The sequence below is a fragment of the Lichenostomus cassidix genome, chromosome 6 (assembly GCF_008360975.1).
Source record: "Lichenostomus cassidix isolate B80296 chromosome 6, HeHo_3.0, whole genome shotgun sequence".
NCBI classification, from domain to species: domain Eukaryota; kingdom Metazoa; phylum Chordata; class Aves; order Passeriformes; family Meliphagidae; genus Lichenostomus; species Lichenostomus cassidix.
Window position 1 is genome coordinate 28,055,817 of NC_139487.1, and position 23,178 is coordinate 28,078,994.

At 38.3% G+C, this 23,178-nt stretch overlaps 1 protein-coding gene across 1 annotated transcript in view; it reads left to right on the forward strand.

Moving 5' to 3' along the window:
- BICC1 (BicC family RNA binding protein 1) overlaps positions 1-23,178 on the forward strand; it is a 91,643-nt gene that overhangs the window by 20,201 nt on the left and 48,264 nt on the right. The window contains exon 2 of the mRNA XM_085064193.1: positions 12,549-12,595. Coding sequence (XP_084920319.1) covers positions 12,549-12,595 — 47 coding nt within the window. The remainder of the gene's footprint in view (positions 1-12,548; positions 12,596-23,178) is intronic.

A 23,178-nucleotide genomic window follows, 5' to 3' on the forward strand; every position in this document is an offset into this window, starting at 1 on the left:
CTAACCACAAAACAATGCTTTCTTGTTTACTTGTGGTCATTAATTTAGCTTAAGCATTTCCTGCACTGTATCACAAGGTTGTGTAAATGGAGCTTTGTAGAGTTTTCCTGACTTATATATTTCTTGTAAACAACAGTTGTAGAAATAGTTCTGAGTCCATAAAAATACAAACTAGATAGCAGGGGGCCAGATGCAAGTCTTTGAGATCGTACACTGTAGTCAGTGATTTGCTTGTGCTTGAAAAGAAAGGAATCTTAGGATTTGAGTAACATATTTTGGGGCTGTTTGTGTAGGCAACATAACTTCAACTCTCCACTTCCTGCCCAGTCCTTAAATGCCTCGCTTGGTTTCATAAGGTTTGAATAAAAGGTTCAGCAGCCCACAAAGGCTGGCTTTCAAGTCTTGGTACACACACTCCTAAGTGATGTTTATTTAGAGTCAGTCTGATGCCCACAGCAGTTTTGGGATAAGTTTGAGCAGTTCAGTCGACTCCTGGGGGTTTCACCCCTCTGCAGGGTTGCTTCCTGAGGACTGCAAAGTGCAAATGAAGATTTCTCTCTTCTCGCAAGTGTGGCTGTTCAAAGGTGCTGCCAGGACTTTGCAGTCCCTTGGGAGCATTTCAGCTTTGCTGTGGCAGCACCTTGCCTTTAGGAGGTGGAAATGACAAGGAATCCAGTGGTTAATGCAGCTGGCTTTCTAAAAACTCAACTGTTAGAGACTTGGGGTGGGGGGAGCTTTGCATTTCTATACATCTCCCTGAAGCCAGAAGACATCATTTGATAACCAAGAAAAATTAACCTGAGCTTGTTAATGTATATGAAAACCAGCCCAAAAATATGTACAGGGTGTGATGGCTGAACTATAACATTAGTGATGATCTTCATTCCTATAAGATGTCAATTTTTTATTTAAGTTCTGCAAAATTTGCATCCTTCACTAATCTTGTTTTCTTGAGATCATCCCAAATTTGGGAGGAGTCCCTATGTGAAGAGGGCTAACAGCCTAGACCAGAGCTTTGAGGTGAAGGGCCAGTTAAAATTCTCATCCATGTGTAGCCTTTAGTGATGAGCGCTTCCAGCATGTCTCTGTTCAATTTCAGAAAGAGCTTTGGGATCTTGGAGGGACAAATCTCAGTAGCATTGAGGTATTTGAATAAATATCACTGTTCTGCCAGATGAGGTTTTGGTGGGGTGTTTTTTTACCTTTAGGTGACTAACTTGTCTCTTTCCTTTGACTCTCTGTAATGCACAGCATGAGCTCAACTTCATAATACTCGAGCCATCATGCATTCTTTGGAGTGTAAAGCACTTCTCAGGGAAATGGTTATGAATCTGTGACTTTGCTGCTTGCTTGTGTAACTTGAAATTCCACTTCTATATGCCACCTTACCCTTGGTTTGGCAAGAATGCTTAGGTTTTCTGCAATAGTATATAGCAAACTAAATACAGTGTCAACATGCTTTATCCTCCTGTCATTCAGATCCTCTTTCACTACAGAGAAAATTGTTGTAGGTTTTCTGTAGTTATTAATGAAAAATTAACTAGAAATAGATGGTGAAAGAATGTAATTATTGTCTACCTGAGTTTCACAGGGATTTGCTACCATTCAGCAGACTTTTCATAGAAGATTATTTACTTTGAACAATTCATTGGTAATAAAAAGAAATGCTGCAGTGGAAGTGCAGAATTTCGTGTGGAGTTTTATCTTTTCATCCAGAAGAAGCTTTCTCCTGGTGACAGCTTAGAGCAGTGTTTTTCTGGATACATACATTTGCTGTGTCTCAGTCCATAACAGTTTATATCTATAGTGTTACCTCACTGAAGAAGCAGGTAGGATTTCCCAAATGAAGTAATTTAATTTAGGAGATTAAAACTAAAATAATTGATTGGTTTGATTTCTTTCTGTTTAACACCCTAAAATCAGAATGCTTTTCCTTGTCTTATGCTAGCTGTCCTCTTTTTGCTGAACAGTCCACAATTCTGAAGTGAAAGCTAACAGATTATTCTTAACAATTTATGCAGTCCACATCTCCTAATGTGGCATGATTGGAGCTGGTATGGATGCCAGGCTTCTGGCTAAATTTTACCGGTGCAGGCTTTTATCTTACTGTCAACTGTGCCTAGAAATCCTAATTATACAACTTGACATCCTTTATTCACTCTGGATGTGTATGTTTTTATTTACATGCATGCACATAAACTGAGTAATTTACTGCTTTGGCAGCTGTATATAGCAGTTGTGTTGAATATGGGAACTGTTCATAAGAAAAAAATCATGTACATGATGAAAATGTGGACGTAGAACCAGCTGTGAAAATAAAACTTGTTCACCTTCACCAGAAGGGTCTAGACTTCTGTTGTGCTTTGATCTTCTTACCTAAACAATTACTTCATTTCCTTAGTTTCTTAAAAGTGGAAAGATCTTGGTGTTGTGAGTAAACTTGAGTTTGGCAAAGTAACTTCTGTCACTGTATTTTTGTGCTGATACATAATTTGGCTTCCTTGCCTAGCCAAGTGCATGGAAAAATGGGTGACAAGTTGGTTCACACTTCGTTGTGGTGATACAGAGCTCTAAACTGGATGGATGGGTGAGTTTATTTCCTGTGCTTCCACCCTTTGTGGAGATCCATCCCACTCTCTTTGCACATCTGCATTGCAACTTCCTCAGTGATGTTACTTGAACAAATTGTATTGGTTCTCAAGTGAAACAAACTTGCTTTTTTCAAATGTTACTAAATTATGGTGATAAATAAACTGAATAAACTGGCACAATCTCTGTGTTTAAAGCTATGAATTGAGTCATATGGTGTATTCATGAAAATGGGATTGTGTTAAAATGTGATTTTTACCTTTTTCTTGTTTTTTTTTTTATTAACTGAATATGTCAGTGACTTGCCCCAGTGCAAGCCTGTACTTACTTAAATCTGTTTATCTTATGCTTTTCTTCTTGGCTTTTTAAACCTTTTGTACTTTGCTGCTTAGTGGTGCTTCATAGCTCAGTTATCCTTCTCATGAAGTGTTTAAGTGGGTTTACATTTTTCTGCATGTAAATTTAGACTTCTATTTTTTTCATTTAGAGGGAGTAAAAGGTACAAAAAGGATCCAATTTACTTTTTGTAAATACTCAAGGGAATAACTGATGTCAAGTAGGCACTGCTTCAGTAGTACTGTCAGTAGTCTAATATATTATAAATTTAGTGTACAAGAGTGACTCTCAGTTGTCCCCTGAACTGGAAGCTGGCTCTTCTAAACTGAGCAGCCCTCTGGTAGAATTCTGCCATCATCACATGCCTTACAGCCTAGAATTAAAATATACTAAAAAGCCTAACTTGCTTTTAATCTGGGGAAGAATTTACATCTGAGGTGCTCAATATGTTTTCAAACTGATGAATGCAAAATAGAAAAAGTCAGACATTCAAAACTCTAAGGCTGAGGGAAAAGGAGTGCCAAGCAGCCTGGATGTGTGGAATTTGCAAGTGTTACCAGCTCTGTGGATGTGCAGAAACAGGAGCACAGATGCCTAGGAAAGGGTTCACAACGCGTGTCCTTTAAAAACTGAGGCTGTTGGGTTTCTTCTTCTCATAAAGTGACAAAGAGAGAGTGGTTTTTTGGACAGAAAAAGGAATCTCTGTTTTGTTCTCCAAATATTCCAGTTGCATCCAGGAAGCTGGAGAATGTGAGGTTGGTTGAATTTTAGAAAAGCAGGAGATTTTAATTCCAAATAATGTGGGTTTTTTTGGTCCCTGTCAAATGTATTCCAGAATCTTGTTCAGCGTAATGGGTCCAGATACAGGCAGTGTCTCATTACTGCTGGACAAGGCCTTGCAGCTCAGTGTGTAACCTGCATTGCAACAGAGTTCGACTGGTTTCCTGTGTAAAGCTTTGTCTTTGACTTCATCTTGGCTTCTCTCCTGTAACTCCACATCTGTGAATGACTCATAACGAGCAGGACCATCAGAAAAATATTGTGTACATTTTTATCCAAATCTGTAGGGGTTTTGTTTCTAATTTTTTTACAGCCTTGCCACATTCTCCCCTCCCATGCAATGAATCATGCAGGGTCTGTGCTCATACCTGACAAGAAAAGTGGTTGTGCATCAAGGGAAAGTTGAACGCTAAACAAATAGAAAGAATATCCCCAGCCATCAATCTGCTGAGAGCAGAGCTCTTGTATTTGGCAGGTATCCTCTGTCAGCCCCTGGGGCACTTCTGATATTATGATTTTCTTTCCTCCTGTAAACAGCAAGTTTTGTTAAATGGATACTCTGGCTTGGGGGAAGAGTTGGATCTATCAGGCACTGGCAGCATGGGAGGTTCTGCCTCCTGAGGCACTCCAAGGCTTTTTCTTTTGAGCTGTCACATCCAGTGACTCAAGAAGGCAGTCCCACTGCAGAGCATTTTAGAAAAATGCCAAGCTTTCCATCTCTTACTTTTCCTACCCTTCCATGCCTGCTTTGGCCCATTTCCAGCTGTGTGGCAGCACAGGGGCATCTCACTCAGCTGTCCTGTCCCTTCTGGAGTGTTTACTGTGGCCATACTGAAGGGCAGGGGCAAAGTGCTGCACCCTGGGCTCATGCCTTCCATATTGCTCTCACTAAATATCTTCCTAGGGAGCCACAGCCCCCATATTTAGTGCTGCTCATGCACTAATGAAAATGGGGCAGGCAAGGGGAAAGGAGGGCTGGAATGGCTTCACCCTACCACACTGCTTTGGTGTCTTCCCTTGTATCAGAGAGGAAGCCCAGAATAGTGGAAATGTGAGTTGCTGGCCTAAATATTCATAATTTTTATTGCTGTGCTGAGAAGTATTTTATAACAGCAGAATGGTGTGTTGGTGAGATTCTCCTGCAGCTACTACAGCTGCCCATCTCCAGCTGTCTCCTCCAAAACTACCTCTCTCTGGATAAGAGGTCAAGGGAATTGATAACATCTCAACTGTGTTGGAAGTGGGGAGTGCTCTCGCAGCCTACATGGCTGGCTGCTGCTGTCAGTTTTTGACTAGAAAGGATTTGGAACAAATTAATGCAATGTGAAACTTCTTTCTGGCCAGCCTATCATTTGGCTACAGGTTTGCAAATTTCCTGTAAAATTGAAATGCTGCAAAGCCTGTTTGAAGGAAGGGAGGCAATTAACTAACTCCTTGATTAAAAGAATAGAAGCTAAACCACATAATCTTTCCTTCACACATCTCAGTATAGGTGATGCTTTTTGGATGTGACTGATTTGCATCTCTCAGGAAGCTACTTGGCAAAGAGTGAAGGAAGACTGAGGTCACAGATGCTTTATTCTTTTATATTTAGGTAGCAAAAATGTTTTATGAACATGAAAGTCATAGACTTTTTCTCTTCCCTTTTTATTACTGTCTACAGTATATTTTCACAGATGTTTTTCCCAAAACTAGGGAAGATACTCGGGTGAGCTACAGAGTGTGTATGTACTTAATGTAAAGTTTTAATCAGGTTTCACTCATACTAATAGCTATGGATCTTAACAAAGCTGTCTCATTATAATTGGCTGTTTGATAGGTTCACTTGTAAAAAAGTGATTATCAGTAGCACAGATGGAAATTCTTTCTGTCTTAAGAGGAACTAGAAATAGGGTGTTCAATTCTTCTGTTATCTAGATGTCAAAAAGCTGCCTCCATCCATTGATTAAAATGGAAGAAAAATGTTGCTTCTAATTAAAAATCGGGTGATAATATGTGAATTGTTTGGTGAAAAATGAACAAGTCTTACTTTGAATTCTTGTCTCCTTTCCCACAACTGGCAGCTGGGTACACTGCTTGCATGGATATTCTCCTTTCACAGTACCATCAAAGGGGTTACAAACATGAAATGGAAAATCTGTGTTAGTTTGAGACTCCTTATGCTTTCAGGAAATCCTAAATCAATTTGTGCTTTGTTTGGTTCTGCTTTTCTTGTTGACTTCAGTTGAATTCTTTTAGTTAAAGAATTTCCAAGGAGCCCTCTGCTGATCCCAGAAGCAGGGCCATTGATTTAGTCTCTGTCAGTCATGGAAATCAAGACTTCAGAAGGCCTTTGAAAATCTGCTTGGAAACATCAGCTGGCACATCATCTGTAGGAAGCAGCAAAGTCCTTGAGTGCATCTGAAGGATGATGTAGAAGACTTCCAGGAATATTTTACCCTGTTGGAGAGATGACAGAGCGCTTGTGGCTCTAACAGTGAGCAAGTGTCAGCCTTAGGCAGCTAATAGAGTAGTTTTAATCAGGTAATACAGTGCTGACAGCTACTCAGTTTTCCTGGCTTTGTTCGGGAGTGGCTGGCAGGAAGCAAAGCAGTCAATTCATTATTGTCATTAAAATCCTCAATCTCGTGCCATATACTCTCTGTGCTCCACATCACATCAGGCAGTGTTCTGTGGTTGTAGGGATGAGCTGCACCCATGTGTGCCTTTGAAAGGAGAGATTCCAGCAAGGAAAAGGGGGCTCCCAAAGCAACCCCAGCTTCACAGCCTGCACTCAAGCTGTGACTTGTCTCTAAAAATAAATAAACAAGCAGACATTTCTATGCAGAGTCTTGGCAGACAGCATTTTCCCCTAGAGATAAATTTGCTTTGCAAAATTAGAAAAATCTGTTAGATATCTAAAATTTACAGTTGTTATGTATTAGATGATTGGTTTTAGACAGAGTTTTATAGTTATGCAACTCTAAAAATGTTGATGGTGGAATGGACAAGGCAAGTTGCCTTCTGTATAACCCAATAACTTTCTTTTTCCCCTTTCCACTTTTTTCCCCTTAGCTTTTAGTCACGTGTATCAGTTCTCTACGAATACTATGAGCAAGTCTCTAGGAATATTTGTTGAAAATCAATGTCTTTTTGGTCCTCAGAGTACATGTGCTATTTTTTTTCTTGCATACTTTCTTGGCAATGTATGCAGAACTAGTAGAAGCAAGTACAGTTTAGTTTAAGCTTTCCCTTTTTCTCTGTGTTGCTGTTGCTGTGTTGTTGCCTCTTCCGGTTGTTCTTTGGCTGCTCTACCAGAGGGAGAATGGTCCCTCATAAACACTTTTAGGTTGTGTTGTGGATGTTTTTTTTGGACTGTTTTTATTTTTTTTTACCTGACTCCTTTAAAAAAAAGGTGATACTTTCATCCTCAGTCCAAGAGTCCTTCTGTCACAAAATATTGAATAGTTTCTGTAATATTCCAGGTACCATGTAGGTTCTGAGTTTGTCATTACTGTTTGTCAGCATGTTGTACAGACAGGTATAGTTTGCTCTTTTTCTCTCATGGAATGTTCCAGTAACTTCTCAAAAATTTTGGAGCTTTTCTCCCTTTGCTGGTACCTCCAGTTGACTCTGACCTGTCTATAGTGAGCATCTCAAAACCTGAAGATTGCTCTGTATACAAGTTTAAGAAAATTTGAATGTCTGATTTTCATTCATCAACTCTGAAAAACTCCATGAAGCCACATAACACTCTGAAATACTGACATTACTGTGTGTAAAAGGTTATTTTATGAAGTTTATTATAATCAATAAAAGTAAAAAGAATATGTAAACTTACTGAAAAGCCAGTTAACAGTCTCAAATACTTGAGCTTTTCATGCAGATTTCTTGCTTTTTAAAGCCTTGTTACCTCTCTTGCCAGACTCTATATTTTAGCTGAGTTGTCTCTCTTAGTTCATAAGCTGAAAGCTGGAAGAGAGACTGGCTTTGCAATTACAAGAAAAATGGAAAACTGTTTTGTTTGGATTTCAGCAAATTGAATTTAAGGTCAGATTTTTTTTTCTTTAACAATGTAAGCTCTATCTTTTTATTCTTAAAGGCATATTTTCAGCAATTTGGCTTTACTCTGTGGTCATGGGGGTGGAATTCTTTATCTTGGCTTGATGTAAGCAAGCTTTCAGAGCATGTGTGAGTTAGTGTCTGACTTGGTGCACAGGAAAACATAATCTTTTTGTCAGGTGGTTTCTGGTTCAATGAAAGGAGTTTTTCGTTGGGTTTCTTTGTGTATGACAGCAGCTTGGTAACTTTGAAGAAATAGCTCAGGCTTTTAGTAAATAACTGTCCATTCCATTAAAGAAGTTACTTATAAATAAAAATCAACACTGTTATGTAGTTAGCAGGTTTCCATGGCAGATTCAGAAAAAATCAAACTAAAATAAAACAAAATAACGTGAGGACACTCCTGACATAAGTATTAAGAAATCTTTCTGATTCAGTGGGTAGGAAAGGTAAAGGATAATTGAGCACTTACCTTCGGGTATATTATTCTATAGTTTCTTGAAATCCTATCAAGTTGATTTGTCTTGATAAAATAACTAGTTATCTGTCATGTTAAATATTATTTTGATGCAAGGAATGATTTTTTTTCATCTTAGTTGTGACCTGAAGAGCAGAACATACTTCTTTGTTCTCTTGAAATGTAGTCTGTCAGTGCAGTCAGAGGAAGAGGTTTTGACACTAATCGATGTAAAGGCAAACTCACCAGCATATGCTACACTGAATTTTTGATAACAACTTCAAGAGTTTGGAAAATAAGCCACAAAACTGATGTGTGAGATCAACAAACTTACGGTAATTCATTTAAAGGTTTGACTGAATCGGTGTCTCTTGGGTTCCTTTCCTGTAAAACATGACCTGTATTGTAAAAACTTTTTTAATAATTAAAATAACATTTGAAGTGAAAGCTCAAATTCATTTTTTCCATGTGAACCTAGAAGAATTACAATTGGGCCTTTTTATGATTTGGTGATTAAGTAGACAAATGGTGCACTTCATGGGTACCATAACAGTTAACACCTGTTTCAACTGTTTGATATTTGTATTGGATGGAACCTCAGCAATCCAATATGTCTTGAAAAGCAAAAATCTAATATAAAATATTTCATGGTATGGAAGAAATTACAATAAACAGAGTATAGCTTAAAATATAAAATGCTTGTTATGCACATTTACATAGGTTTCATCTGTATTTCTGAAACCAATGTAGCCATCTTGTGTAAAAGTAATCCTAGTTTTTGTGAGGGTTGGTTAAGTGATTATTCAATACCGTAAAGTAAATACTGTTTTCTCAGAAAACAGTATTGCCTGAGTTTGCAGAAATGTAACAATTTGTCAGTCAGAAGTCAGGTTCAACTGGATTAATTAGCCTTTGGTTTGTGGTTTCTCTCAAACCTGCTTTGGGGACAGGGACTGCTGGTGGAAGGGTGGAATGGTCTCTTAAGGCACATGCCAGGTGATGATGTTGCTTCTTCGTGTTTGTTACTGGTGTAGTATTTTGAAATCAATAACTTCAGAAAATGTGACGCTTTGTCTGTTAAAATCTGAACGCTTATTTCAGCTTTAGTTGAGATGGACTCCGTTGTGCCTTCCATGCAGCACTGGCAGCCTCCCACAAAAGGCTTCCCTGTCTTGGGGGTTTGAGAACTTGAAAACTTACTGCTTTTTGAATAAAGCTTGGTTTTATACTAAAACTCTAATTATTATTATTAAGATTACAAAAATAATTTGCTGGGGTGCACTGTCAGATGTAAATATCGTGAGCTTCTTAATATGATATTTCAAAGTTGAAGTTTATTTTGAGAGTCAGGGTTAATACTCTCAAGATTTGTTTAGAAAAGTTGATCTTGGGATGTGATGACCTAGAGATTTTTTTTCCTAAACATGAATTGAAGTTTGCTTTTATCTCAGTTTATCTGATTTGAGGTAAACCTCAATGACTTACTAAATTGCATCTGCTTGTAGAGAACACTGTGAATGGTTTGCATTTTAATGAGTTCTGCATAAATTTGCTAGTTCTGGAATGCTTCTCTTGCTCATTTCCCTGCAAAAGATGCAGGGCTTGTCTTGCCTTAAAAAAATCTGTTTAGCCTTTTAATTGTAAAAGAAATGGATAAATTTCCCCTTGGTTTTGGCTATCCTACAGTTTTCAGAAATGCTTGGACTGTCTTTACCTACTTTGGAGAGCAGAAGTGCTTCAAGATAATTTCACATCAATCATAAACATTTCAGACACGTGGTGGCAACTTTCTTAAATATAGGTACTTAGTTTGGGAGTAACACAGATGCAAACATAGGTAATAGTGTGTAGCACCACAAAATTAATAAACTATTGATAGAGTTTAAATTTCCTTAACTGTAATTGCTCCTCTTAAAAACAAGAGCAAATTTAGGAAGTGAAATGAAAAAGTAGTTAATTGGTACAGAGAGTTATATTGTTAAGAGGAAGGAGGGAAAAGGGAGGCAATAGCTGGAAAAGAGCTAATCTAAAAGGAAGCGTAATATATTGATTCATGTAGTTTACCTTGAAGTTTTTAGCCATTTTTTTCTTTTAGTGAAATAGATCATTCTAAATGTAGCACAATACTTTAAGCCACAATTCTGAGCATCTTTTCCTTATTACTAAAATGCACAATGGATATGGTAATGACTAGATCACCTTAATATAGAAAACCATTTAAATGAGATAAGATCAGAGACCTTCCTGAATTAAATAGTGCTGCATCTTGGACATGAAGTGACAGAATGCCAATAGATTGCAGTATCTATTACCATGTGAAGAGCTCTTCTGAGGTACAGATCTTCAACTTCAGTGCCTTTCCTAAAAAACACCATACAGTCTTCCTTGCCTTTTCATAAATATCATGAGACCTGACAAATGGGTTATTATAATGCCACTTACATCCCAAAAAGCTCTAATGAAAGACCAAATCTTTATAGTATGATTTAACAACTAAACCCACTAGTTATTAACTAAAGAGTTTTCTAAAGTGCCATTTGCTCCAAGTTTTCTATTGTCTCCACTGTTGTGGGCTTTTTTCCTGTGAACCCATTTCGGGATGTTTTCATTCCCTCTTCTTTCTCACTTTGTCCGTGCTTGTTGGATTCTATCTGTTGTGCCATCAGTTGTTGGTGGAGCCAAGCTGTAAATCAGGTCACCAGAATGATTCATATTAAAAATAAACCTACAATAAAAAGCTTGGAATCTGCTTTGTCAGCATCCTACTTAAATGCCCTGCAGAGCATCACTGCTATTATCTTAAGCCATCTCTTGTTTGTATTCAGTTTGGAAATCATGCATTTGCAGCTGCAACAAAATCTGTCTATTCTCAAAACTGCAGCTTCAGCCACGCATCTGTCACATTCTCATCTCCAATTTATCTCCTGGACCCTCTGATTAAAAGCATGTTGGTCTCACGTTCCACTTGAAAAAGGGTGGTGGTACTCCACTTCCCAAAAGTATTTCCTAGATATTCCTGAGTTAATAGAAAACATGTCAAGCCATGTGCACCTATGAAGGGGCTGCTTCAAGGGAGCTGTGTTTTTCCACTTGTATCAGTAGCTTGTATATCTGGCAAACAAATCTTCCCCAAGTGTTTTCCCTGCTTCCAGATAACCTTGTTCTGGTGAAATATGCACCAGTTTGCTCTTCTCATACAGGCACCTATGGGTTTTGAAGGCGAGGAGGGCTTTGTTTGCTCAGATCTGTGGAACTGGGGAGTCTGGAATTGCTCTGCAGCAAGATGAGTGCATGACAGGCTTCACTGGCTGCCTCTGCTCTGGCTACACTGGGGTGGAATCATGAACTCCTGAACTGTATTAGATAAAACTTGCTTGTGTGCTCTTTCTCTGTGGTATTTAAGTGTTATTGAAATTTTGAGAAGCCTATCAAATGTAGTGCCAGTGCTTCCTCTGGGGTAGAAGTCTTCTCAGACCTCTAGCCTGTATCTGCTCACTTGCATTTGCTGTTGAGTTGCATTAGCTGCGTTAAGAGTTCCTTAAGAGTTTGGAATTGGTTGTGTAATTGGAGGAGTGGGCAGAGCTAAGTGGTTGAAACATAGTTTTGAAGCCAGGGTGCTGGGGTGAGCTCGAGGTCTGTTTTGTGCATGAGAAACACAGAAAAATCATGATGAGTATAAGCTTCTTCAGTAATCCTGTGCCATTCAGGAAACTTTTCTGCGCTTGGAGTTCTTTTTGAAGGCATCTCTTTCTCCAGGGAAAAGGAAATTATCCTCTTCATAATCAGTTTGAGCTACTGTGTTTTGAGCTGGTTGCTAGATCTTGGATTGCAACACAGATAAACTACAACATAAGCCATATGCAAACAGTTGTATCATTCAAAGTGCAATAATTTAGATTTATTAAATTTACAGTTAGGGCTTTACATACAAGTGGGAGATAATCCAGGTCTTGCTCTTGAGATCACTGAATAATGTGATACTTGATACAGCAAGTCTTGTACCCTCCTAGCTTTCTTTTGATGCTGCTGTTGGTAGAATTGCAGAGCAAAGTATGCAGTGTGACTAAATCGTTACACTTAGACCATGTGTATTTTGTAACTAAAATAAGTACTGGTGTGTTAGAGCTGCAGTGGGCAAATACAAACTGTTCAGACTCCATCCTTGGCAGGTGACTTATAAATCCTTGATCTGGGTATCTCTCAGTTGTTGACAAATGTGTATTGCATGAGGAGAAGTCACCCAGTGTTATTTTACAGTAGTCTGTCCTCACTCAGAATTTCCATATGTAAGCCCGTGAACTTTCTGCTGTGTATTTAGTAACCAGATCCTGCTTTTGTTTTACAGCTGCTGCCGAGGGCAAAGGGAAAAGTGGGGAAGACTTTTTTCAGAAGGTAAGAAAGATATTTCAGTTCTCTAACAGCATCTGACTAGAGGGAAAAAATATACCTATTGCTTATGCATGTGATCAACTAGTTAAACTTGATCAACTAATTAACTTCATGTGCAGTTTTCACTGTATTCTATTTTTAAAAAAATTTTGTCATTTAAAGTGTCTCATTGCCACCAGCTATGCCTGGAACAAGATGAGAAATAGGTTCTTTGTGTATGCATGTCTCATGCATGCACAAAAACAATTTAACGATTTTAACAATTCTTTACCTGAAAATGTTAAAATATGCATGATGAATGTGCATATTTATTAGTTATGCTTAACTGGAGGAGTTAACCCAGATGATATTGTGAGGTGGTCTCAGGGATTTTTTTCTGTGCATAAATGCTGCATCCTATTATTAAAAAACTGACTTGGAAGTTATTGTGATCTAGTTGAAAGCATAAATATTTGGTTGAGAAATGCAAAGGCCTTTTCAGAAAGAAATGCACAATCCACAAAATGATTCAACAAAGTTTGTGGCTGGACAGAGGCACGGAAGGACTGGAAAAAACAGTCCTGCAGCAACTAAAATACAAAGAGAAACGTGGTCAAGAGTAATGACTTGGAAATTATTTTTGCAAAGCAACATGGCATTGGGGTTTTTTCGTTTTTTTTCAAGAATAGTGAAAAGAACATTTTTTATGAGTTATGTTAATGAAAATCTGCATGCCGCAGGCTAATAAAAATGATGAGCTGTTTTGTCTTTAGTACAGAGAATACAGAGTAAACTTTGCTGCTGTATGCTGAAATGCTTGCAACTCTTTGCCTTGTTATCCATTGAAGAAGTTTGCTGTGTTTTTAATGTTTTCCTTATTTTAAGTGGTACTTCCAAAAAGGAAGATGTGAAAGGGTGCTTTATCCTGCATGTGATTGTGGGATGCTTTCATGAAGGCTGGAGAGGAGGAGTGTGGATGCTGTCAAAATGTTTAGGTTTTCAGATTTATGTTGCTCCTGACTGACAATGGGAGTTATTTTTCCAAAGGTGATGTTTGTCCTTGACTGACTGATACTAGTGTGCACAGAGGAGAATGTGTCAATAGTTCCTCCTCAGGATTTTATCAAAATGCTTGGGATTTTTTTACTTGCTGAAACAAAGCTAAGCCATAGTAGCATGTGCTTCATTTTGCACATTACTTATTTTACCACAGTGTTTTCTCTCACTCGGATAAATCTGCTCATAATTCTTGAAGATGTGGATAATGTATTTTTTCTTGAGTGGCATATCTATTTGACATGTGTATTTGATTATTTACCATAGATAGGATGTACTTTACAATTATGTAGTTATTAGTGTAATAGCAAAACTGTTTTGAATTTAATAGTAAAGCAAATTGTGCTAAACTTCAAGTATGTGAATGAGTGCACTACTTATCCACAGTGATAATACAGTAGATATCTGGGCATTTCTATCCTGTCATATCTGTGCATAATTATTATCTAGGCTCAGCATGGGTGCTGCAATAGCTTAAAGCTGCTTCATTTTAACTGATATTCTTCTTACAATGTCATCAACCCCACACTGTAGATTTTCAAAGTTTCTAAGCACATACACACAATACTACAGCTAATAAAACCAGATGGAAACGATCTCCTTTGAGTTCCCTTTTGTTGGAAGAAATCTTTGGACAGTTGCTCATAGCTTACTCACCATCTCTGTCTGTGCAATTTCCTTTAATCAGAGGTAAATTTTTCCTTTCTCATGTGAAATGAAAAAGGCAGAGTATGTGGAGGTAAAACGAAGACTCTTTTCATGTGTTTCAGGTTGGCGCTGTGAGGAAGAAAGTGATTTGTAGCATTAGAAACACATTGCAAGCTAGGGCAGCAGGACACTTTCAGAAACTTGATAGGAACTCGAAGCTGCAGCAAAGACATTTTTTTAAAGCAGTTCAGAAAATGAGACTTCAGGACATTATTGGCAGGATGTTGAGTGGAACAGGGAGGGGGAAGTGCATCCTTGAAGGGACACATCTAGAACCTGAGGGTACTATTTGCATAAATGATGCCATGTTTAGTATTTTCAAATGGACTACCCTCAGTGTGCCGAGGGAAACTGTTGGGTGGAAGTGGTGTGTGAGGTAGAAAAAGTTTCCATATGAATATTGAAATGGCAAGTGACAAGGCAAAAATTCAAGAAGGTGATTGTTTGTCAAGGCATGCAGACTGAGAGGATGGACAGAGGAGGCTGGGACTGGGGGGTTGGCAGGGGCTCAGCTTGGATTCTTGAACTCCACAGTGGCTTTTAAATGAAGCTAAAACAAAGGTTTGGTGCTAAGCAGTCTTTTGCTGGTCTTTAAACATGTGAGAAAGCAGCATTACTTGGATTTTTGTAATCAAGCAGAATCTCAGTGGATATGAACTGTTCTTACCAACTTTGAACTTTAAGAATTTAATAGTAGTTTAAATGTCAAAATGCATTATTTCACTGAGCATTTTAGCAGAAACAAGTACATGTAATGCAGTTGCTGGTGGAGATACAGAATAAGCTCCAGTTCCTGGGTGCAAGGCTCAAATTCAGCAAGTATTTCTGTCCTGTCATGGCAAGGAAGATCAGGTGATGAAGTAGTCCTTCCTCTGGTCCTGAATTTAAGTGAAAAGTAGATAAATGTCTGTTGGTAGTGTCATTTTTAAAACGGAGAACTTTATCATACTTTTTTTCTAATATTTCTAAGTTTTAGTTCTGCTTTAGATGAGGGAAAACCTAACACCATCTAATGAAAATTTTTCAAAACCACATTATTAGGGAGCTACTAATAATTTAGCAAGAAATAACTAAATAATGGCATTGTTTTCTCTGTAGAGCTCTTGGATCTGCAGCTCAGTGACAGATAATCCTAAATAAACATGAATTGCTTTGCTGTTGTGTTACATACTATTTATGTAAAAGATCCTTGTGGACCTTGCTCTCTGAATTGTTGTTCTAATTTATTCTGTGAGAGGAATACATAATATGAAGTTATTACATGTTCTTGATCCAAAGCCCATTTTCAGTTGATAGTGGATTTTTTCCACCAAGTTCCGTAACATCTGGTTCACACCTCATAGGCAAGCAAGGCCTTTCCCCAGCAAAGCCAGGACATTGTTCCAGGGAACAGATCATTTATGTAGCCCTGTAGATTCACATGGCACTCTTATATAAAATATAAGAAGGTGGTGAGTCTCTGTCCTGAAGAGTTCATAATCCAAAACAGGTGAGGGTTGGCCATGTGGACAGAGAGGAATTTAATGCATCATTTTGGTTTGCTTTTAGCTCTATCATCATCAAGGTTTGGTTTGGGTTTTTTTAAACACTTGGGAATCTTAGTGCTGATGATAATCTTTCATTCTGAAGCTTCTCAGGACAGGGGTATATCTCTAGCCTTCTCAAGGGGCTGTCAGCAGTAGGGTGGGTGATAGGTGAACACTGTGGGTTTGGAGGAATTTGGGTGGAGCTCTTGGGCTAACGTGGGACTGCACGTGCAGAAGGTAGTGACTGGAAATGATGCACTCGTGGTGCTCTGCTTGACTCCAGGTCACATCTGAGCTTTCCATTTCAGTATTATTCAGTGTGTGTGTGTGTGTGTGTTAGGCATGGGCTTTGGGAGTGTGCCTGGAGGGGCTCCTCAGCTCTGCCTTTCCTGCCTTTCAGAGTTCATTTGCAGAGCTTGATTTTGTGGGAAGCACGAAATACTACCAGCCAGCTGTAACTTGTGTTTTACTGTTCCTGAGTGTTTGAGATTCTTTTATGTTTTGGGTTTCTTTTGTGCCTTTCTTAAGCAAATGGAAGTGGTGTTTGTATGCATTTGCCCAGTTGCAGATAGTTAGGGATTTTAGAATATCTCTGAGTTTAGGCAGAAAGTGCATTTGAATGCTCATGTTTCTCTTGACTACAGACTCCATTACTCCATGAAAGAGACATAAACATGCTTGGAGTTGGGAAGTTGCAGCTGGGCAAATGTTTCATGTGTGTACCAGAATCTCTTCTGTTAATTATTAGGAGCTTAGGAGTGTAAAGGAAGACTAGTGGTTTCTTTTCTTCATTTTCCTTCTTGTCCTTACATGTAACATGTTTAAACTGTAGCTTCCAATTTTTTTAAATAATTAGCACCTTAGAAGTTACTGAGACCATTTTGGAAGCATGATGTGGTGAAACTATCCTTTAAAAACAGTTGATCTTTCAGTACAGGCATTTGGAAACAGTAGTAGCAAGAGACGAAAAAAGACACCAACCAAAAAACAATCAAACAAAAAAAACCCAACCAAAAAACACCAACAAAAAACCACCCAACCAAAGCCAAAAATTAAACCTCCCTGCAATTATTTGAAGGTGTGAAAAATAGGTATGTCTAACTGCATCTTTAATCATATTTCTGTTAAAGTCCTCTTCTCTATGAAGTAGTTGTTAGCACATGTGAATGTGCATTACTTTTTATTTGTTTAGGGAGGCTCTGGCAGCAAAGGCAGCAAGGAAACTGCCTCAAGCGCTGTTTGCTTATCTAAGACGGTAAAAGAACTTGGTTTGCAACATCCTGTGTTTTCTGTTGTATCTTTGAAAAATATGTTATATTGTTCTGGGACAAACCTTCTAACTTTTGCAAGATCCTTATATGTCAATGTGTTGATACAGTGTTGATGTATGCATGTAGGTATAGCTAGTGTATTCTAACACAAATAAACTTATTTAAAAATTAACTTTGTCTGAGGTAGGTCAGGCTAGAAGTTGATCAGTCTTCCTTTTTAATCTCTGAACATGAAACATATCTAGAGCTTCAAATGCAGGTGGCTTAGGGCGTATTCAGACATTAAGAATATTAATCATTGACCTGAGACTAAGATGTCTCAAGCTAATTATTATCCACATTCAGGAATAACTTCTGAAGGGCTTTCCATGTGTCTTCAGCCATGACTATTCCTGAGCTGCCTATTTATAACTGTAGTTCCCCTAGGGCTGTATTTCCATTTCTGATGGCAGCAACTCAGCTCTCAGTTTCTTCCTGTGTTATTTATCTTGGTGGTGAGACCTTGTGAGTTGGTGGTGATCAGACATTACCATCACGGGTCGTGTCTCTATTTCAACCACAGGAGCTGTTTGGAGCTGCAGCAACTGGTTCCACACATTCCACTTTTTCTGGGTAGAAATCAGTGTCTGCACTCGCATTAAAATAACCTCCTGATGTAGAGTTTGGCTCATAGCATGTGACAAGGATATATTAAGGCCATATGTTTCCAGAATTGGCTTCAAGTGCCTGGCTGGGATGGGAATGCTGGCATCCAGTTTACACTGAGCTTCCTCTCATTTAGTTTCCTGGGAAGAGGAAGAGATTGCTTGGAGAGGGCAGCATGGATTAGAGGGCTGAAAGAATGTCAGTGGAAGTCAACATTTGCAGGAAATCTTGGGATTGAGACATTTGCCTCCCTTCTGGCAAAACTCCACCCTAAGTAAGGAGACTATTTAGGTTGGATCAGTTTCTCTAAAAAGGTAAATCAAGAATGCTTACTTAACTTTTTGCTTAGTTCAGGCAGAGCTAAGTGGTGGGAAGGCTTCATTTTTGTGGAAAAGGGCATTCATCCCATCTGTAATACAGTGACCATTCTGCTAAAGCAACGGAATAATTCCTAGGATTTTTATTTTCTGATTTCGTCTCTAGTTTCTTCTGTGCTGCTTCTGATATAATGGGCACTATCTTGCGATTTGACCTCTAATATGAAGTTTGAGTTGATAATTTTATGTAATTTTATTGCTATACTTAACACTTTGTGAAGGATCTCTTGAATTGTCAAGCAATAGAGGAGGAGCGGTTTGTCACCACCGTCTCAACTGAGGTGCTCAGTGCTTTTCATTCTGAGAGTTAAACCCTCCCTTAAATCAGCAGAGGGATTTCCTTATTGGAAATGCTTATACCTTTTACCTCCGGGAAAAATAATTAAAAGGAGACAAATATGAGAATGATACAACTCAAGAATATCCACTGGGTTTCTGATATGTAAGGAGGAGAATTGCTGATTTTGCTTTCAGAGAGGAGAGTTGAATGTATATTGGTGTTTCCAGCAGTGTTCTGTGGGAGCTTCATTTTTCAGTGATACTTTTTCCTAGAATTTTTTTACATTGCTTGTGCAATTCATTAATGCTCTACAGAAGAATACTTTTATAAATAATTTTTTTAATGCTCAAATATTTCCTTTAAGTTTTTGACTATGCTTTGTCATTTATTGAAAACAAAAATCTTTGTTACCTTTAACCCTCGACTGATATTTCCATTGAGGGTAAACAAAACATTTAAGTTAAGGACTTCAGTGTTTCTCCATAGGTAAAGGTATTTGATTTAAGTGAGTTTTACCCTCACTTGGCTTTATTTCCTGTATATGTAAATTAAGTACAAAGTTCTATAAATGCTACTGTTGCAGAAAGTTCACTTTAATGCAGTTTTTGAATGCAGCAACAGTACTGCAATATTTGCTTAAACAAGACCCTTATTTTAACAATCATCTTTCTCAATTCATTTCAGATGAGGTAAAGGTTAAAAAAATGCACTGTGTATGTGCATACATGCATGTGTTTTCACCCCATCTAGTCTCAAAACCCCTTACTGCAAAGAGAAACAATAAAAATTCCAAAGGCATATTCAATAGGCAGCTTTCCCAATTTCATCTTTATTGTCTGAAAGTTTGATTTATGTCTTTTACTCTGCTGCCTTTATTGCTTTTATATAATTTATTATAAAAATTTATTGCTTTTTTATAATGCAATCTCTTAATTAGGGGGGAGTTTTAAGTATTGTGAGCTGATACACATTGATCAAAAGCATGAGTAAATACATTGCCTATGATGTTAACCTTGACCTCTAGTTTTAGCTTCAGTACCTCTTCATCTTGAGCATGCTTGTCTTAATTCTTGATAAAATCTTTAGGAATAGCTGTGAATACCTTGTGAAGATGGTAAATTTGTTAGATTCAGTATGTGCTGGGATAAGTCCTTGGCAACAAACAGTCTTTTTGCTGTCTCAAAGTTTGTACACACAAGCCACAAAAATATTGGTCATGAGAAGTTGTAGGGAAGAGTGTTGGTGTTCTGCTTAGCTTGACATGAAGCAGTGTAGCAGTCTGCAAATGGGAAGCAGGCAAGTTTTCCTTCTGCTCCCTTTCTATATGTCAATCAGAAACACTTTAATGGTTTTTGATAGTTAGCTTAGCATTTAATAAAAACTTGCAATAAAAATCAGTGTAATAGAGGTGGACAAGTGAGTAGGTGAAGATCAATTTCCTGCTGTATTGAAGCAAATGACTTGCAGTGGAAGCATGAACAAAACCATATGAGAGTATTCATCCTTTTGCATGCTGCTTATTGCATAGGGTAATGTCTAAAATAATTTATGTATTACTATTTTCCTAGACAGGTAAAATTAGGGAAGAAGGACTAGCCAAGCAGTCACCTGCAGGTACTCTTCTGAAAGTGTGTCTGGGTTTCTGGCAGTTGGAGTTTAAAATGGGAAAATCAGGAGCCCTACCTTGGAAGGACATGACTGCCTGTGTGTCTTCAATGTGGGATGATTCTTTTGTCCTGCTGCTCCTTTCTGTATGGACACCCAACTGGAGCTTGGTCCTTGTCCTCCCTATGCATCATGTGGTTGTGTGTTTTAAACAGATCACACTTCCATGTGTGCTATTAGTGTTGACAGTCTAAAGTCAGAACAAACTTACTAAGGAAGTTTCTGTGTTTTATGCTTTTAATGCTGTATCTCTGCATAGGGGGTGGGGATTTTTGCCACACAGGAGCAGGAAACTCTGGACAGTGTGTGGAATGTGTGGAGGCCTGGGACCACATGCCATTGCTGCTTCTCAGGAGCAGCTCCTCATCCTTACCTGCAGAATTAGTGTTAACACTGTGAAGTCAGACTGTACTGTCTGTTAGAGTTGTAGCTGTGACAAACAGTGAATTCTTGATTGGAATTCCTTTTGTAGATCACCTCAGGGGGAAAGAAACCACGACAAGGGCTTGGGATGCGAATCCATTGCTGTACCCAAAATGTTGGCCAGACTTCCACAAGAGCTGTGTTCTTGCACCAAGCTTTGGGTTACATTTTGTAATCCCTGTTTTAATATCTTATATTCCTCAAGTTTCCTCGCCAAACCAGTAGTCCTTGATGCTGCCCACTGACGTGCTGTGGCAATGCAAGTGCTTTCTCTGGCCTCACCAGTTTTGGAGTTTGAATTCACAATGGGTGACTTCACACAACCCTCTTTTTGTGTCTTGTTCTTCCTTCCCATCCTTGTTCTTGCCTTGCTTTCTCCTCCCCCCAAACCAAAAAAACCAGCAAACCATTAAATGTAATAATTCTGGTTCCAGCTGCACCCATTGCTCTGTTTGTGCTGCCAAAAGTCGTGTTCAGGGATTAGTCATCCTCGCAGATTCTGCTGCATCACCCCTTATGCATTGCAAGAGGAAGAACCAAGAATCACCACATATAGAATTTCACTTGTCTGCTGTGACTCTTCAGGTTGTCTCCAGCTCATATGGAAATATATTTTTCTTTAATTTTTGTGGAAGTTACATTCCATGATTCAAATAAACCATAAGAATAAACTTGTTTATACAGCTGTTGATACACACAAACTGACTGGACTAAGGCAACTTCTGTGAAAGCTAAAGATGCGTGATGAACATTTATAGTCTGAGAAACCAAGTATTCAGAGACTAGGCATAAAGTTTTTATGGTGTAAGGTGAGATTGTCTCTGAGGTGCTTTCCCACATGGTATTGAAGTCCAAATTGATTTCATTTTTCTTTTCCCCACTTATGTGGAAAAAGACTCTCACTTAAGGGGGGTAAAGTGGGAAAGGAATTCAGGCTTGGAAATAGCAGAAACCTGCTAGTTACATGCATGTTTCTGTCTGACCAATTTTTCCTCTCACTGTGAATAATAACTGAGGTAGAAAAGGCCAAGATGCCCAAACCCCAAAGGTGGAAAGGTCAGAAAAAGGTAACTTACCAACACTAACTATAAAGACTAATACTTTGTTTTAATATGCTTGCTTTAAATGAAGAGAGGTCTGTTGTATATGTTCTTGTTCATCTACTGTGTGTAAAATACTTCCTTTGAGTTCTGAAATACTTGTGGGCTTTGGGGGAGTTTTGTTTGGTTGGGTTTTTTGCATTCAGGACATTCCAGTTTCCATCCAAAATCATCTAAATGAAAAACACAGCATAAGAAAAAATAATTTCTTACTGTCTTAATGTAAAAACTCCCCAAAGTGGTTAAACTATAAACTTTTCAAGCTGTAATACAAGGAAGCCAAAAGCTTGTCTTCCAGCTGTCTTACAGTTAGGCTTTGTTTTTTTCTTGAAGGCTCAGTGATTTGCAACCAGAGTCAGGGTTTCAGGGTCAGAGTACAGTCTTACTTGTTTTGTTGGTGTCTTCCAGTGTCTTGTCCTCTTCTGTTTTTTCTCCACTGAGAATAGCTTACATATTTTGGCTCGTAAACACTACAATTACACTTGGGGAAAGGGGAGGAAAGTAAGCTGTAGAAAGACAATCTCTTAGATTTTCGCTCATTTTGGGAAGAAGCATGAGGTTATTTACCAGGGGATTAAACCTTGCTGCCAGATCTGCCTGATCCTTTTGGTCAGCTGATCCCTTGAGGCGAGGAGAGCACTGATGAGTATTTACTCTATCACTTATTTTATATGAAAATAAGGGAAGCTGCAGAGGTGCTGTTCTGCAGAGATCGTGAACTCTGAGTCATCCCTAGGCTGAATTTCCTCTAAATGTTATGTAACTCAAGTATTTATACAATTGGAACATGTATTATAGCAGTAGTACTTGTGAGCTGTGTTTTTGTTCATGTGAGAGCAGAACCCCTCTTTTCAGGCTATGGGGCATAGCCTTTCACTAATAAAGCTGTTCCATTGCAATATGCACTTGAGGTTTTCATGACATGATTCCAGATTTTTCAGGGAAAAAAATAAGATCTTGGCACTTCAAACTGCCTGGGTTAGAATGGTAAAACTGAACAAAAAGTTGATGCAGCAGTGATCTATGCAGTTTTCAATATCATCTTTACTTTCAAGTTTAACTGCTCTAGTAAAAACTCAGTTCCGTGTTTTCCAGAGTTTTGTGACGCTCTGCTGTTACAATAAATTCAATACATAAATTGTAAATTAAATACAGCAATAGTTTAAGAAGTAAGGGGTGTTGTTTAATTTCTTTTTAAGGGTTTTTATGAAAGCCCTGATTTATTTTAAAGTTACAGTGTGGAGTTGAAAGCTAGCACAGACTGAGCATGTTGATACTTCAGTAAATGTACTTCATTTCGCCTGTCTAAGATAGGAGATAAACTAGTCTTTGTAGTAACCAAACTGAGTTGTCTTTTTTGGGCTAATGTTGTAATTTTTAGCATTGTACTCTACAAAGATCATAAGGATATTAGATGGCCAAATCTCAGCGGCTGGCAGTCAGACTACTTTTCCTTTGAAGATCTCATGCATCTTTCTCATATGTCCCCAGAATGTGCATCTCTGAAATTGTGGGCTTTCATTTTACTTTAGCTTAGTGTAAGAAACAGGGAGGAT